Source organism: Gordionus sp. m RMFG-2023, chromosome 3, assembly GCF_954871325.1.
Source record: "Gordionus sp. m RMFG-2023 chromosome 3, tfGorSpeb1-WG-v2, whole genome shotgun sequence".
NCBI lineage: Eukaryota > Metazoa > Nematomorpha > Gordioida > Chordodea > Parachordodidae > Gordionus > Gordionus sp. m RMFG-2023.
Window position 1 is genome coordinate 8279228 of NC_088777.1, and position 19009 is coordinate 8298236.

General features: G+C 25.1%; 1 protein-coding gene across 12 annotated transcripts; it reads right to left on the reverse strand.

Moving 5' to 3' along the window:
- Nucleotides 1-944: 944 nt before the first annotated feature.
- LOC135927570 (uncharacterized) lies at nucleotides 945-17683 on the reverse strand. 12 transcript variants are annotated; one of them, XM_065463639.1, is made up of 14 exons: nucleotides 10325-10350; nucleotides 10206-10267; nucleotides 8218-8301; nucleotides 7176-7328; nucleotides 7042-7126; nucleotides 6044-6227; nucleotides 5837-5950; nucleotides 5665-5791; nucleotides 5137-5220; nucleotides 3717-3761; nucleotides 3549-3648; nucleotides 2544-2697; nucleotides 1923-2001; nucleotides 945-1191 (listed from the first exon to the last, which is right to left on the reverse strand). In XM_065463639.1, the coding sequence occupies exons 4-14, from the start codon at nucleotides 7315-7317 to the stop codon at nucleotides 1145-1147; spliced, it is 1161 nt and encodes a 386-aa protein (XP_065319711.1). In that variant the 5' UTR covers nucleotides 7318-7328; nucleotides 8218-8301; nucleotides 10206-10267; nucleotides 10325-10350; the 3' UTR covers nucleotides 945-1144. The 12 variants fall into 12 exon arrangements, with proteins under 12 accessions (XP_065319711.1, XP_065319715.1, XP_065319706.1 ...); XM_065463643.1 differs by lacking the exons at nucleotides 8218-8301; nucleotides 10206-10267; nucleotides 10325-10350 and adding an exon at nucleotides 11287-11401 and having other exon boundaries at nucleotides 945-1082; nucleotides 1133-1191; nucleotides 1980-2001; XM_065463634.1 differs by lacking the exons at nucleotides 8218-8301; nucleotides 10206-10267; nucleotides 10325-10350 and adding an exon at nucleotides 11287-11401 and having other exon boundaries at nucleotides 945-1082; nucleotides 1133-1191.
- Nucleotides 17684-19009: the final 1326 nt, after the last annotated feature.

The following is a 19009-nucleotide window of genomic DNA, read 5'->3' on the forward strand; positions in this document are numbered from 1 at the left end:
GCCTTAATATAAAGGAACATTTTTAAAGAAATTTACCTGTTGAAAAAAGCATTGGAGAAAACTTAAATTTATATTTGTTTGAAATTCAAACGTGATATAAAAATCCTGCTATGTCAGGACTATGAGGAGCTAAAGAGGGAATAAAAATGGTCTCCAACATCTCGGGCATGGTTTATTTTTTTAAAAAAAAATTAGGTTCGGACTGGGTCAGGTCTAATATTTGAAAATAAATTCGGGCCGGGCTTTTTTTTTGAAATATAATATGCTAAAATTGTGAAATAAAATTGATATATTTTAAAATTTTTGCAAGAAACAACCCTCCAAATTTTTTTTGTTCGAATATTATTTTTTTACAATTAAAAAAAAAAATTAAATTTTATTATTTTATAGGAAACTAGGAGCCAGATACCTTTTATATTGGGTATAATAATACAACGTCTAATATCTATGAAAAAAATATGTATATATATAAAAGAATTACAAGTAAAATAAAAGGTAAAATAGTAAAGAGAATATTAATTTTAAATAAATTTAGGCTGGGTGGAGGGGACAAATAATTTTTTTATTTCGGGTCGGGCTGTTCGGGATAAATAAAAATTTTGCTCGGGGATTAGGCCAGGCAATTTTTTAATATTTAGGGTCGGGCTTGAAATATTAGGTTAGATACTTAATTATGAACAGCAGAATTTTAAATGTATTGCTATAACCATACTCAATAACTGCCGCTGCCAATTTGACCTATTTTTTTGCTACCATAAATGAAATCATATAATTTTTTTTTCATCTTTGGAAAATACAAAAAATAATTATAATAGATAATATTAATCAAAGATTGTCACCAGTAAGATATATATAAGATTGGAAAAGTTAAAAGCCTTAGAACCAATTCATTGCAATTTTGGATCTAATATGTTTTCTCGTACGAAGTTATTGCATATATCATTGAATTTATTTTTACAGTAATAATAGTATGGTTTAAAATTTTTGACAAAATTAATTTCGTAAGCAAATAAATGTAATTCATGAGAAAAATAATTGAATAAATATTTTAGTATTAGTTAAAAGATCCATAGTTTGCTTGCCTATAATTTAAATTAATAATGGTTGTCAATATTTAATAGGAATAAGGCACCTTTCTTATCACTTATCCATGAGCTAATAACACTTTGGAACTAGAATTGCATTTAGACCCTATAATTGTTTTAATTTTTTTTTTCAAAAGTTATATAAAAATAGGATTAAATGAATTAAATTAGATAAATAAGTATAATAATGCTAAATATGATTTATTTAGACTAGAGTTCTGGGCGAATTATCGACCCGACCTCCCTTGATTCAAATATTTTAACTCACCGCTCACCCATGTTTAAAAATTTATTCCTGCCAATTTATTTATAAAAATGGTATTTAGCTCACTTACCCGCTAAGCGTTTAAAAATTATTGGATTGTCTCCTTGTTTATTCTATTATAATATATTTTTGCTACTTAAACCAATATCATAAAATAATTTTTGATAAAAAAGACCCTTCCTGCTATCTCGCCCGCAAAATATTTCAAAATTCACCTCGTCAGTTGTTATTATCTAACCAGTCCATGCGCCCGCTTACCTAATGTTTAAATTTTCAGCCTATTTTTAATAAAAACATCTATCTATCCATGCGCTTTTAAAAAAAACGTCCACTCTTTAATACAATTATGGATTTCTCTGTAGAAGAGGAATCCTATCATTTTAATATATTATATTAATTATATGAAAAATGTGACCCATAAATATTATTGGGAGTTTTCCAGTTATGCCAATATTCTGATCATGCATATATTCATGTTAAGCCTATTTATAATATGAGGATCAAGTAAAATTATGTTTTACTTTTATTCTTATATTTATAAATAAATATAACATAGATATTCTTTTCAATACTTTTACAAATGGCCACAGGTATATTCAAAATCAATGTTCCATTTATTGCAGACTCACTTATATAATCTTGATTCTTTATCTATTTATAAAAATTGAGAATAAAGGTGTTGGTGAACGAATATCAAAGCCGGGTTAGACTGCTCCAGATCCCAAAATTATTTTCAAAATGAGTCTTCTGCTGCATTCATATCGAGTTTAGAACAGGGTTTAACAATAATCTTCAAATTAGATCAATCAAAATGAAGATTTATTTTAAAGAAGATCCAAAAAATTTTGTAATTTCATCAAGAAAAATTTTTTTATGCATAAAAATTACAAAAGATATTTTACAAAGAAATTTGAATTTAAGGTAACATTTGATCAAAAATCTTGTTTGAGCATTCTCAAAAAAATCTTTCGAGATCAAAATCTTTTAAGATTTTTTTCTTCTTGAGCAAATGTTAAACTCTGGTTTAGAAACCCAATGGAATGATAAATCAACTTGATTTCTATCAACTCGATCTGAATGCAGCAGACCCCTTTCAAAAAAAAATCTGGATTGTGAAGCTGTTTGAGCCCTTCCGGATGATCATCATTATGAAATAAGGATATTTAAAATTAAAAAATAAAGTTGAATCATACTCCTCCAAAGCTCAATTTTTTTTCAGATCTTTTGTCGAACCAAGCAAATATTCGTAATTTATCGTTTGTAACTTCTGAGTTCATCATGGTAATTTGCAATTTAATTCCATAAGAAACATCTATGGCGGTCATATTAATTTTAGTGTTCTTAATCCTTCATTTAAAAGGTTTTAAAAATGTTAATTATTTTTGGATAAAAATGCGAAATAATCAGTACAATAAGTTAGAGAATTAAATATTCACAAATTATCCAAAATGTTTAATGATATACTATTAAACAGAGGTGTTCGAATATCTAGATATAAGAATGTGGTGAATATATCTAGATACTTTATAAGTAGTATATGTATTTGTATAGAGATACACATTTATAAAAAGTATATATTTTAGAGGTGTCTGTATCTATATACGAGATACATTTTGATATAATCTTATTTTACTTTTTTATATTAAAAATAATGTTAGAATTTATATATCTGTATCTAGCTCCCTTTATTAATTATTTTTATTTTGATTAAAAAATAAGAAATAGATCCATGATTGCTAAACCTCAATAGAGGGTCCTTAAAAAAACGACCAGGTGCTATCAAAAAAGGAAAAGTGTTAAAAATAAAAGTGTCAAAATAGAATAAGGGTCAAAAATGGAAAAGCGTCAAAAAAGAAAGTGCCAAAAAAGGAAAATATTCGATAAAAAAATGATTCAATTTTTTAAAAAAAGGAAAAGGTTCTTTATTATAAAAGGAAATAAAATCGGAAAAAGTTTAATCAAGAAAAGGGTTACTTTAACAAATAAAAAGATACCATTAACAAAAAAGTATAATAATAGTAAAGATATAATTAGGAAAATAGCAACGGAATGACTAAAAGTTGATTATAGATAATAAAGAGATATCTATAATAATGTTATTCCAATTTTTATGATTTTTTTTCTTTTTAATTCAAATTATTTCTTCTCATTTTTTGGAAGGTAAAACCTGCAATACAGATGTTATTGAAAAAAATTACTTAGATAGGGAAGGCAATTCCTTGTCATCGAAAATTTCGTAAAGGTAAATCATTTTATATTTCCTTCCATCAAAAAAGTTATCACAAATATTGCTGGATACTATTATTAATTTTTTCATAAAAAAAAATTTTTAATTATAAATTATGTAACACATAGTGGGTTTATACCGCGAGCTTGTGTTAAATTCTTCACAATAAATGAGTTGGGACATGCTAAAAAGAAAATATTTGATCAAAAATTAGAATTGATTTAAAATTTTTAATTAAAAGTTAACTAATAATTAGTTACATTGAAAGTTACTTTATAAATAATTTATATAACACATCATATTTTAGGTATAATTTTTTAATTATACAAAATTTTTACAAATTTATAATCAAAGGAATTTAAATGAAAATTTGATTAAATTAAAAAAATAACGGGACTGAAAAACTATACCACATAATTACTTGTATTGAAAAAATATCACTTTGTAATATATATTTGCATCAAAAAATATATATAAATGACATTTTACTATATATTTATTTTATATAAATAACATAATATAATATTTATTTTTTATAAAAATTGAGCTTAACAATTATTTGACTTTAACAACAAACTTTTCCAAATTTGTGTCTAAAGATGTGCTAATTTTTCTTTAAATATAATAGATTAAACAAAAGTTCTATAGGAGTGGTTTTGTATAGTGAGACTTTATATTTAATAAAAAGTAATTTTGAATTTGAAGTATAATTATAAAGGTAATAAGTAAGATAAATATTATTCAACATAGCTATTATTTTAGTTATATTCCAAAAAATATAAATAGGATTAGTCACCAGTTACATTTACAGTTATTTTTTCTCAAAAATTTAATTTCTTTAACAATTCTAGAAAATACTATCATTTGAAGCTGTATTTCTAACCTACAACAAATGATATTCAAGAATTTATTTTGAATAAAATTTTTCAAAAATGTTTTCTTGAAAATATCAATTTTTTTTTACACAGATCAGTTCTATTATACTTATATTTAATAATTTTGCAAAATTAATTTAATTTTAGGTGCAAGACAACAATGTGTTATATTTCAAAAACACGCTACTAATTGTTAGAAAACCTGGCATATTAATTCTATCTCTTTCATCTTTTAGATCAGTTAAGCACATTAAATTTAATATCGTTGACTGCAATGTATAATTATTAAAACAATCTTGCGAATTTATCTTTCAATTTTTTTTTTAAGACCGCTTCAGAAATTAGTAATGATCTAAATCGTTTTGTTTAGACCCCTTCTCTTTAAATTACTGCCAAATAAAATGAAATATAAATGAATAAAATTATAATTATTGATCGTTTTTTAAAAAAAAAATATTACTAATAATTTCTAACTCCAAGCTCAAAAAATGTAATTAATTGCAATTGCAAATTCCAAAAATAAGGAGTGCCCAATCTTGGTAATTATATTTGCCAACTTATAAAGAAGATTTCGAGCCCCCCCCCCCCCCATTATTCTCCACAGCTATGCTGCAAATATTAAGAATATAACTTGATAATCTTTGAATATGTGCATAAAAAATATAACAAATTAAACGCGTATACCCATTCTCAAGGTTTCTTTATTACTTTTATTTATATCATAAGAGTCTCCTTTATTAATGATTACTTTGTCATTCTTTATGATACCTGTATTATATAAATATAATTTCGATTAAAGTTTTAGTGAAAAGGCTCTTATAAACTTATAAGCATGATTTATTTTTTTTTACATTATATTATCGATATCATTTTGGAATATTCTTGGCTCATCCTTAGTTTATTTTCTTATTCTAACTTTCAGAGTTATTTTTTTTTACTATACATTCAGATCCAGTATGATTCTGTTCCGATAAAATATGTATTTAAATGAGGATAGTGGGAATCCAGATTTTTTTAAAAAAATTAGGGGTATAGTTTTGATATTCTTTGGGATTTGATTATTAAAGTTTTTTTTTTTCAATAATACAAAAAAGAATAACGTTAATCAAATTATAATTCAAATAAAAACTGACTAGAATGATTATATTATTTATTGATTCTTTAAAGATTTTCGTTACCTCAAAACGTTTTGAATATAAAAAAAATATTTACAGAGTTTTAAAGGTATGACAATATTGTGTTTGGTGTAAGCTTTTAAACGAAATCCATTTTGAAATAGTAAGAAGGAATTATAGGCACTTTTGCCTATATGAAGTTTATTACTTCTTTGAACTATGTTCTATAGAAAAAAAATATAATATAACACTATATTTGAGATATATACAATTAATCCATTTTTCGATAAAAAACTTATTTTTGTAGGTGTTATGGCTCTGTTTTTTAAATCTAAGATCTCAATATATGTTTCATTGCTAGTGTTGGGAGCCGTTAATTTGATCTATAATTAAATATTATACCGTAAAAATAAAATGTAGATTTTGTGAGAAATAATTTTTATAAATATATTTTTTAAATTATCGTTAACTTTTACATCGCTTTTAATCAAGAAAGTGAATTCTTCATAGTTTTGATTTAAAAAATTCCACATTTCAATTGACTTTAAGTCAGATGTATTTGTATTAGTTAGGTAGTGACTGAATTTCAAAATCAAAGTTAAGCTTACCTGATTGTTTCCGAGGTTGTATCCCAGGTAAACTAGGGATTTTTTTGAAAGCCTTGATTTTAAATAAATTGTATAATAATATATTGAGTTATACGTTGCATTATTTTTAGAGGATTTGCAATAGAGGCAGCGTCTACATGATCAGGGGGAAGTAAGCAGGAGCATTCAGCTTACAAATTTTTTGAAGATGGGGAGGTATAGGTTATTGAGAGGGTGTTTTCTCCAGTGACTTCTCTCTCGTAGACATTGACTAGAGGTTACTCAACCTAAACTAGAAGGTGAAAATTTTTAAAAGGGTTCCTGGGACCGACCAATGAATATTTTTTAGTAAAATGATTTTGTAGTATTTACTCAGTTCATAATAATTTATTTTAGGGAAAGATATATATTTGCTTAATTCTAGGCTGAAAATTGTGTAGTTCCCATCCGGACAATTTGTACAAGTTGTCCTTTCAGATTTAGGGTCGTCACTTGGAGGTCCTTTACAATTTTTGTAAGAGTTTCTCCTGTCCCGCTACCTGGCCTATCACTATCATAAATAAGTTATGAATTTTGATAGCGGCGTCAACCAAAAAAGTTGAAATAAAAATGTACTACTTTTACTTGATTTAAATAAATTTTTTTAATAAAGAATGAATTATTTTATTTTCAATTTCCAAAAATTTTACTAAATTCCTGGGTTAAAATTTTTTTTTACACAAATTATCTAGCCAGGCCCGTTTAAAGAATTTGAAACTTCAGGACAGATCGTGCAGATCCTTCCTTTCTTTATTTAATAACACCCAATAAAATTCTGATATTATAAATAAATATTTTTTATATAATAATATATATAATAAATTATTAAAAGGGTTAAATATTTGTACTTAAATTTTGGAAAAACATTATCAATATATTTCATTCCTGTTATCCCATCAAGGTGTAAATTGTCACAGATACCAGGTGTTAGATCTGTAAAAAAGATTTTGATCATGTTATAATATACAATAATTTTTATTACCGTTATTAAAAATTCTCGTGTTATTTTGGAACCATATAAGATATTTTGATGGAATATCAAAACAATGCGTAGTTAGGAATGATACTATGATCAGGAAAAATATTTTGGTGTAATTGATCGGGAAGATAAAGTTATGTTTCATTATATCTTGCTCTTTTTTTTTGTAAATTAAAACACATATTTGCTATGCTATTATATTTAATGTATTAATTATAAAATCATTTATAACCTCTTCAAAATTTTCTCTATTTACCCTTTTATTTTTGGCTATGCATATATATAGAAAACTATTATAGTGTAGGTAATGGTTTTCGAATTAATTTATGTTTGGGACAAACATTGGTCACTATTTTATTGAAAATTAGTATGAAAATGTATAAAGATAATTTTTAACTAATTGATTTCTTAAAATGTGTTTAATTCATTTTTTTTAATCATCTTTAATAATTTTCTAGTTTATTATAAATGATGCCCAAGAGATTTCTAAATTCTCCAAAAATTTTAAAATATATCTCTACAAATTAACTGAATTCTCAAAGTGCACGATCAATTATATAAAATTGGTAGCATATTAAAACAACTACAACAATGGAAATATTAGTAAAATATTGACTCAGGCCATATTTATTTATAACTCATTTGTATAAATCATTAGTTTAAATTTAACATTAACACTAATCATCTTAAAAACCATGCATTCATAGAACACTCCAATAATGAAGAGATGTTATTTACAAAATATTTAGGTTATATAGATTATTATACCCTTTCCCCGATATTATCTGGTCCGAATTATAGGTTAAAGATTGTCCGATGGAATATAATATTTTAAAGTATCGAAAATATCATGAAAAATCTTATTAATATAAACAAAATTATAGTATAGGAAAAAAATTCTACCAGATGATTTCTAACTAAACGGGGGTTCTGAAACATGGCCAAGCAAAGAATAGTTTGCAGACAAAAAGGATAAGATACGAAATACAAACTAGGAGGTTTTAAAGTATCAGGTAAAAAAAAAGATTATGGTATATGGACATACCATGAGAAGGTCTAAAAACAGTATAGGAAGCAAGGTTAAGAGTCTAATGATGGGTAGGCGAAGAATACCAAAATTCCAAAGGGCCTAAAAAGTTAAATATCAATAAATATAAATTGAATAAATTGGATTGTATGAATAATATAAAATGGAAAGAGATATTTGAAAGAGCTAAACACCTGAAAAGGTGAAAGCTAAAAAGAAGAAAATATCAATTTTGTAAATTTTCTTATTTTTTTGAGAATTTTTTAATTTATTGTCTACCAAAATACATTAGAAGCACTAAAGTAAAATGTAAATTCATAATTAGTGCTTACTAAAATTTATTCAATATCATTTCGAACTTTCGAAAATATAACTCGATTCAAAATTAAATTTTAACTATTAACTTAAAAGAACAAATAATATCTATAAAGGTTGTAAAATCATAAGATCAAAAATATTTTGAAGGAAAAGACACCTTAATGTATTTAGATGTGATTGATTTTTTAATTGTGATTCAAAATTCGATAGTGATGCGTAAGACGTGACGTTATTATAATTTTTATTTCACTTATAATGCTTTTGTTTAATGAATGACTGGTATCTACCAAATGGGTTGATGTACTAAGATGCAATAAGTACTAAGGCCGTGTTCTGATTCTATTTATTACTAAATAGATATTTAGCTTTGTTGAAACAACTTAAAAAGTAAAAGAAAAAAAACAAACAAAACGAAACGAAACGAAAAAACGAAAAAACGGAAAAAAAAGAAAAAAAAAAGAAAAAAAAAGAAAAAAAAAAGAAAAAAAAAAGAAAAAAAAAAGAAAAAAAAAGAAAAAAAAGATAAACAAATATGGAAAATATGGAAAATAAGAATGCCACTAAATACATAAAACAAATCAAAACAGTGTTTCCTAGTTCAAAAGTGTTTATCCTAAATTATATACACTTCAGAATTCGTATATTTCCAAAATATTGGCTTACAGTTTTCGTTTTGTTTATAATTTGGTTTCTTTGAACCAGATATTTAGTGCTTCTATATTTTCCAGGCGCGATGTGTTTTTTTATATTTATTTTGCTAATAATTTTTTCTTTATAATCTAACAAACGGATTACTTAAGTGCTAGACATTGATACAGATAAAGAACTTCTGTTTATTTTAATCTTAAGATTGGCCAAAATATTTTTATAATATTTTATTCTTCTTTACTTGCTAAATACTGGCTAAAATAGACAATAAATAAGAACAAACGGATTTTCGAATTAGTGCTTACAATTGTTAGGCCCACTTCATAGAGATGATAAAAATGATATTACTTATAAATTAATGGTATATATAAAAAAATACCCAATTCGAATTATCCTTCGGGGTGATCCTATGAAGGCCTGACAAATGGAAGTTTGGGGGCAAAACCTAAATTATTTCTTATACACCCCCCCCCCCCCCTGCTTAAATTATGACTATTGCTACTATACCAGATGGTTTATTAAATTTTTTACATATATAAGAGCCAGAAACAACTGTGCTGGCTGGGTGATGTAATCTACATTTAATTTTGGGTTATGAATTAAGAATAATCATATATTAATCTCTTATTCTCATTTGGTAAGTTTTGATTGAGTTGGTTTTTGCCTTTGAATTACAGGTTACAAAATAATTAGGTAAGAAAATGAAGATTGGCGTAAACATGAATCCATGTATTTTTTTTTAAAGAAATACACCGAGAAAATGTTTATATTCGAATATCATAAATAACATTATTTCTTTATTTACTGAGTTATTTTATGAAAATAAAAGCCAAAAAAAAGACGATGAAGATAAAGGATAATTTAAATTAAGTAAAAAAATTTTATAATAACTGAAATATTTATAAAATTTAAATTCTCACTTAGGAAATCTTATGGAATAAATATTATACGTCTAATGATAGCAGGATATTAAATAATTATATTTAATTTTTATTTTTTAACAAATAATTATTTAAAATGTATAATTAATAAAAGTATACTATTATATTAATGTCTGCAATATGAAGAAACTACCACACCATCATATCTTTAGAATAATGAACTTTAAGTAAATTTAAATAAATTTATTTGATTAATATAATTTATAATTTTTATTAACTTCTCAAGGTAAATTTTTTAAGAGTAATTTGTTTGATTTCACTGTATGTAAAAAAAGATTTATTTTTTTTTATTTCGATAAAATTTTTATTTTTATTTAGAGTTTAATTTTTATTTTTAAAAATATGCGTGAGCCTAATTTTTACCATCTTTATTTTTTTTAAACTTAACTTAATGAAATTTAAATTTATGTATATCGCGTGTAAACCCCCTTATTGTAAACCCAGACATTATTAACTTTCACTTGAAATATGAATTCTTAAGGGGAAAGCTCTTTGACTTAGATGATCACTCTTTCGGTATCAAATTGAATTAAATATACTGAACCTTTGTCATCTCTTGTATACATGTTACAGTTTACAGCAAGCCTTAAGCATACATATCTATTATATCTGACCTAACTTTTTCTTTCCCTTTGGTGTTTTTTTGGAGGGGGGGGGGAATTTTTTTTAAAATAAAATTAATTGATATTCTGAGCTCTAAATTACGGATTCAGTATATTTATGAATAAAACTATAATGTAACCCTAATTTTTCCAGCTCTTCGAAATATAATGTATAATATTTCAGATTTATTTTCCTTTATATTTTGATAATTTAATAAAGGGAATAGGATTTGCAATCCGATAATTTTTTTAGCCAAAATTGCTGAAATTTAATATTTTTAAGGTAAAGAAGTAATGTTATATTTATAATTGTAAAGGTACATATCTAGCAATGCTAACATTTAAAAAGGTCACAACGCGATACTATACGATTACCTTTTTTTTCAAGAATATATTATATATATGGCTAACTCAAAAAAATAGGATTTTTCTGAATTTTCTTCCTATTTAAAAAAAAAAATATATTGGAATTTATTATTCTAAAACAATGCACACGTCGCGCATACAATAATAAGAATATGATAGATAAATTTATTCTTTATTAGAAAAATATTATTTAATAGGTAGAAATCTCGAACCTTTTTTATTTTGTAGATTAGCAATGGAGCTATTATGGACTGTCATTATTTTACCCCCGGATCCCAAAAATTTAAAATCCCTGACATATGACCGTTCAAAATATTGATGTTCGATAAATATTCCTCTAAAAGGGAGTCGAATATATTTAAAAATATTATACGTCATTTTATATAGGAAGTATTCCTCTCGCATCCAGTAGCTTAGGGAGTAGGATGACACCGACTTTTTTTTTGTTCAGAAATAAAAATAGATCAATTGTTTCGTCAATATATTTAAAACAAAAAAAAATTAAAGATAAAGGTGAACTATTTACATGATATCTAAAAAAAATACCTCGGGTAATTTATATATGAATTTGTAACTGAAAAATGATTTGCCCAAAAGTGGAAAAAATTGTGCCAACGATTCCATATCTAATCTATCTAATACATATTTTGAGGAAATTTTCTGAGATTTCTGAAGAATATATTTTCCAGCTAGAGCCCACCCGAAATTTTTGCAAATGTTATTTATCTATTTTGAAATCTTAAAAAAATGCAGAAAATTTATTATTTTTCCTTTACAAAAAATAAAATTTTTAAGGCACGTGACGGGTAATTATGTATAAATAAAATATGATTGCCGGGCCAAGCCGAAAAGTTTTTGTTGATAGACCGGTTTGAATGTATCACAACAGAGCTACATATACGCTCACAATTAATAATACAATCATTTTCTTGACCATATGACCTTTGTGTAAAACTTTGGCTAATGATAATGTACGTTAAAAACCCAATTTTATTAAACCATTTCTTAAATTGTAAATTAACCCAATTCTATCTGGCGACTCTTTAGCCATACCCTTACTTCGTTCAAGAAGTTGGTTTAAGAGGGAAAAAAATCTCAAAATTTTTTTTAATTAGAGTTCTTTCGCGATGTTATGTCGGGTTGTTTATGTTTAAAAATTACATTAAAGTTTGGGTTAAAAAATGTTCCAATTTCGGATATATAAAATATTGCTATTTCTCTGAATTGATAACTCACAATATTGTAAAAAAAAAATTATACTTTTATATACCGTTAAAGGTGTTGAATGAAATTAAATTATATTAATTAAAAGCGTTAAAAACAAAAATAAATTTCTAAAAGTAAAGTTTACTAACTTTAATAAAATAAAAATACACTGATAAGCAATATCTTTATGAATTGTTAAAGCTAGCGATAAAAACACGTTAATATTAACTGTTTATATTATTTTAACCTTCAAATTATTCTAACAAACAGATATTTTAGAGATATAAAAAAAAAATTTTATTCAAGTGTGTTGTCGAAACTTATTTTTTTTTATTTACATATTTCTTTTTTTTTTATTATCAAAAACATGTAAAAGAAAATAAAAATTTTACTAAAATATGTGAAAGTTTTGAAACTTTTCGAATTTTTAAAACAGGTTTAGGACGCAGCCTAATAAAAGTGAAAAATTTCAATTACAACTTTAATTAAACAATATTTTTTATGAAAGTATAATTTGAAATATATACATAATATCAATTTTGGAAACTAACCAGTTTCTTATGTGTAAATTGGTTATCAAGGGCCTACCCGAGAGTGGAACAATGGAAGATGAATTTAATATTCGCATACCTTAACTTATACATCAAGACAAGCCCGTTGTTTATATTGAATAAATAGATTGCTATACTTTATCTTTGCCCTTTGAAAAGTTTTCATAAGCGAAAAGTTCTTTATTTATTAAACAAACCTCGCCATATAAAGATAATGTTATTGTAAACACCCATCCAGAATCGATTAATCTAAACTTATTTTATCTGAATTTACCTTAACCTTTTCAGACGCATAGCCAGGAATTTTCTATCGGGGGGGGGGGGGGTTAATTTATTTAAATATCGAAATGATTTTTTTTTGGAACATTAAAATCTATTAGAACTAATCATCATATAAAATTTATAAGAACCATGATAATTTCGAGGACAAATATAATAAAATCGAATATAATACGGTTAATAGCTTATAAACCGGTATGTAAATCATAAAAAAATATAAAATTAAACATTTTATAATGATTTTAAAAAGCTAGTTAAAATATCGTTCATAAATGAAAATTTAATCTTCTATCCGATTGCGCCAATTTTAATAATTTGTTTTGTGTTGGGAATTAGATCTCGATGAGTAAAGCTAGTCTAATTAATCAATTTTAAGATGTTATACTTTTGATATAAATTTTTATTCTCTGTAATGAAGAAACTCTCATTTGTGCTTGTACAAAATTGGTATCATTGCCAAAATATACTGTAATTTTAATTATATTTGGAAATATTAAATATATTTTATAGTATGCAATGCTTTACTGGAGTATTAACTATAAAAATGAATATTTCATACCTTTAAATTCGGAAAATTAATTGGCCTTCCGATATATTTATATCCACTGAATAAAATTTAGGTAAATATTTAATTCAATATAGAGATTTGATATATGAGGAAACTATGAGATATATAATTTGTAAATTGGATAGAGACATTAGATAAAGCACAAACCGGTCATTGATTTGAGTCAAAATTAAATTCAAAAGTCGAATAAAAATGGTTATTTTATAATGATATTTTATTGAGTCCACGTTGATATTAGAACCATTTGTTTGTCGGTAAAGTCGAGGCTTGTGAACCTCAAAAGCATATAATTTCACTTTCACCTCAACAATAACACAAATCTCGAGAAATTCCTGGTAGATATTATCTCTTGGTCTTCTGAGTTGTAATATATAAATATTCTCAATCAAAACTTCAGTTAAATCCATTTTTTGAAAAATGTGCATAAAATAAATAATTTATTAATATATTCCAATGAAAAAAATCGGCAGTCATATTAAATCTAATAATGTATCAACTCAAAAATATGTTTCAGATGATTCTGATATTTATCCAAGGGCATAAAATAGGCTCTTCTAGATCCAAAAAATGTTGTATGTTAAAGAATCTATCTTGTCATGCAGGCTTTTTGCAGTTTCTTTTTTCCTGTAGCACAAAGAAGTCTCATAATTATATTCCGCAAATTCTGTCTATTTATATCTGAAAATTTTGTAACTATATAAATTTTCTAATTATAGTTATTAGTAGAGATAAATTAAATATAGAAATTTTTTTTAGTTGATAAAATTTTCTTATATCTATCAGTATTTAAGGTTTAAGAAAAGTAAAAAAATAAACTTTAAATTTTCGAGAAATAAAATATTAATATGCAATAAATAAATTTTATATAAATAAATTTTATTATTTAGATTAGAGTATAACCTTTGAAATAGAATACTTTGCAATTAGATCCATGAAGTTTATATTTTTTCAAAATATTCCTGCTATGGGGCGGGGGGATTTATCTCCCTCTCCCCCCTTCCTCCGCTGGCTTCTAAGCCCTTTTATAATATATTTTACTTAGGGGAGCCGCTGGGTACGCGCCTAAACCTTTTCTTTATACTTTAAATTTAAAAATCAATGATATTTATATTTTGAACTTTAAAAAAATAATACAAAAGCCTTTTTTAAATTTTAATAATACAAAATTTTAACTTATTTTATTGGTTGAATTAGTGTAAACATTGCAATCGAGAGCATAATTAGTATTCTAATGGTATTATCCTTTTTTTTAAAGAGTGTTTGAATTTTTATAAGCATTTAAAATTCGATAGATCAATTTGTTTGTTAAAAATAAAAGAAATCTCATATCCTAAAAAGAGTTTTTAAGGTTTCATGTATTTATTCTCTTAAATAAGCAATGAATGTTTAATAAGCATAAAACGTATCTGATTTCCTTTATAAAACTATTAAGTTTATAAATTGATATATAATGGGTAAAAAGACCCTAAAAATGTAAACAAGTTTAAAAACACGTTTCATAAACAACTAAAACTGATTTTTATTTCAAGTTAAGGGCCTTTTCTTAGAATAACGGTTCTTTAATTGTTGATAGAATCTTGGCGGTTGATAGACGGTATAATTCTTTTTAAATACATAATTAGAGACTTGACTAAGCTCGTGCTTTAAATATATTTTTAAAATTTACATTGAGGCTTATAAAAACATGTTTTCTCGTCTTGAAAATTTTCTTTGGGACTAAGAAGCAAAGTCGTATTTTTTTTATATTTCACTTTACAATTAAAATGCGCTTTAATTAATATTAAATAATTTTTCAAAAAAAAATTTCTAGTTGGGTTCAGTCTGAAATAAAATTAAACAAATTTTTATTTCCCGTGACCAAAAATAAAAAAATTTATTATTTGTCAGCCCGGCATGAATATATAAATAAATTTCATAATTTTTATTGTAAAAAAAAATATTTTACAAAATAAATAATATTGGCGCCTGGTTTCTTGCTAGAATCTTTAAAATCAATTTATTCCCATAAAATTGAGTCATACCATATTTAAAAATTTAAGCCCAACCTAGCCCGTCCCGATTTTTAAAAAAAATATTCCGACCCAGCTAGAACTCCAAATTTTTTTTAATACTCACGGGCCGGTCCTGTCAGAAACGCAGACCTGGGTCGGGCTATGGTTTGGTACGGGCTAATCTCCATATGTGTAAAATATTGATAATATATATGGTAAATTAGTAACTTGAAATTAAAATTAAAATTTAACTAAATGTGAAGATCTGGGGCAGATTTTGGCGAGGTGACTATTATCCATTTTTTTTAACTGGGATTTATTTCTAATAAAAAATATCCAACTATATTAAAAACATTAAAAACCACTAGTTTGTCTAAGGCCACTTGACAATATGAAGCTGGTTGACTTATTTTTAGTAAATTATAGGGCAGTTTCCGTGTATTTTCAATACATTGATTTAACACTTTTATATATAAAAAATTTAAAAATAAAGGAGCACTATAATACGCACAGCGAAATGGTAAAAGGCAGATATTTTTAAATATTAATTTTTACCTTAAAAGATTTGTGTAAAGAATAAAACTACGTTTAAAAATTTCGGGAAAATTGGCTTCATCCAATTTTTTAGCATTTCAATTTATTATGGACAATATAACCCCGATCTCTCCTATCCTTAAAAAACAGGAGGAATGATTATGCTTTAAAATTTGGTTTATTTAAGATTCCAAACATATGTTTTAAAAATTTGGTTAATAAGATATAGCAAACAAGCTTAAAAATGTTCATAAAATGTGAGTCTGGACTGGTTAATTTAATATTATTTTATTCCAAACACATTTATAATATATTGAAATTTTATCAATAAACGTTCGATTAATAAAAATAGATCCTTCTTATAAGATTTTAAATGTCATTGTTAATTAGTTCCAAATTGTAATCTTTTAATTCCTTTTCATTTCTATTTATTTGTTATAAAAACAAAATATGGATATATACATAAAAATATTTTTTTAAAAAATATTTTATTGCCTATCCGTTATTTAAAATATAATGATCAATATAATACCAACATTCCAAATATTATCCAAGATATTAAAATAAAAGTGGTTCGCTTCTGCTTAATCGTCTTGTATTGTCGTTAAAAAATTTTACATGGTTTTGGAGTTCAGCTATTGATGAGATAAGATCTGGGCTAGAGCCATTAATGTTAATGCCGTACATGTTATCCGTACTTTCAGTTATCAGCTCCGACATACAATAATCATGTTCGATGTCTTTCATTATTGCTGGTAATTTAGATAAAAATTTACCATCCATTTTAATATTAAAGATTCCACTTATTGCAGGGTATTTAGATGATTTATGAGTTATAGCTCTTGAAATTTTCTTTTTGCCCAATTGTAAAAAACTTATGATTTTATCAATGGGAGAGAATAAAAATATATAATTTTTATCGTCATTTATTATGCCTCGATTAGTAGTGGTAAGCGTTATATGATTTCTGTATTTCTCATTGAAGATCATGGAAAAGCACTTTATCTTGTTATCATAAGATAGTAAATCGCGTGGAGTAACGGCGCTATTTATAGAATAATTTCCTTGAATTTTGATAATGGGATATGATCGTCTTTTAACGTAGGGATCTCTGGCAAAATAAACTTGATAATTGAATCTTTCGTCGGGAATTAATATTTTACTAGCTTTATTGGCATCCTCTCCATTTGATGTACTTTTCCTGTACAAGGGTTTTAAAATGGGTTTCATTATCAAATCAGGTCTTCTTGATTGGCTTTGCGAAAATGTTTGTTTCTTTCGATACGAAATATTAACTAATCTATACCAAAAAGATCCATATTTGCATTGGATAGGTGATATAATTAGATTGCAGCAAATGTATATAAAAATCAGCAAGAATATAATCGCCCCAAAACCTCCTGAGACGAATGCAATGTTAATATAGGTTTCCTCTTTTAAGGAGTTGTTTCGTTCAGCAGCCTTAACAATGGAATTCTTTACGAATGTTAAATTGGATTTAAAGAAGTGACATAGAGCAGAATCATTACACTTTGTATTTTGCATTTTCGAATTTTGGTAAATATAATGAATATATTAAAAATTTCTTTTTTATTTATAAGAATATGAATAATTGATCATTTTCGATCATTAACCAAAAAAAATTTTTTTTTTCCACAAAGTTTATAAATATTTTATGAAATTTTAATGAATTATTGAAAAAAATATGCAATATATTTTTGTGATAAAGAGTGTATTTACATTATAAATTTTTCAATAGATAATAATACTCTATAAATTTTTTAGTTTTGTGTAAAACATAAATTTTTATATATATTTTTCTGAAAAATTATTATAGTATATCGATCCATAATATTTACTCAAAACACAGTGACAAATTTTTTTTATTTCTAGAGTAAGATTTTAACAATCCGGGTTAAATATTAACAAGTAAGGAGTTTGATTTCTAAGGCTAAGCCTAAAAAATAGAGCCAAAATATTATATTTTATATAATAAGCATTACATTACCATGTGATGAAAATATTTGCGCATATAAATTAGTAATAAAACCAAAAAAAACTGTATTAAGTTAAGTAGAAGAAGTCTCTAAAAAAAATCTACCAGACAAAAATCTTTATACATCCTATAAGAACTCTTTTTAAAAACCAAAATAAAACCTACAATATCAAATGGTATATACTTAACAATTATTTTATTACACATATAATTATCTTCCTTAGACTGTTTGACTGGCACTGCAATTTCTATATCTTCTTTTTCCTAATTTTTTTATCCTTTTGAGTTAGAACTTTTAGTTCCTACTTTAACTGAGTAATATGAAAATAATGGTATTTTAAAAGGTAAAAATAAGATAATTCCTTCAACATACCTACTTATTTTAAAATTTAAAAGTTAGTTTTTGAATGTAAATTTTAGGCTCTTATCTTTTCAAAAAATAACTGAAGAACTTGTTCTTGTAGAGAAAATCGATCGAGTCTAAATATTTGGAGGTGCGTAATAGGCGGTAGTCTATGAGTCGTCCGCGCCTCACAGTTCACAATTCTTTAAAACTTTTTAGACGAAAACTAGCTTTCCAATCAAGCTTTTCTAACTCATACATTCTCTACCAAAATAATTTTATGAGTTGCCGGGATTTTTTTTTTATAAAATTAAGATTTTTTTTTTTTAAAATAAAATATTTAGAAATAATAATTTATAAAATATTATTTTGTTTTAGAATTTTATTGATCCTTTAAAAATCTATATTATGAAGAGAATGAAGCATAAGAAAAATAAAATAAATTTATTTTGTAACAAAAAAAAACC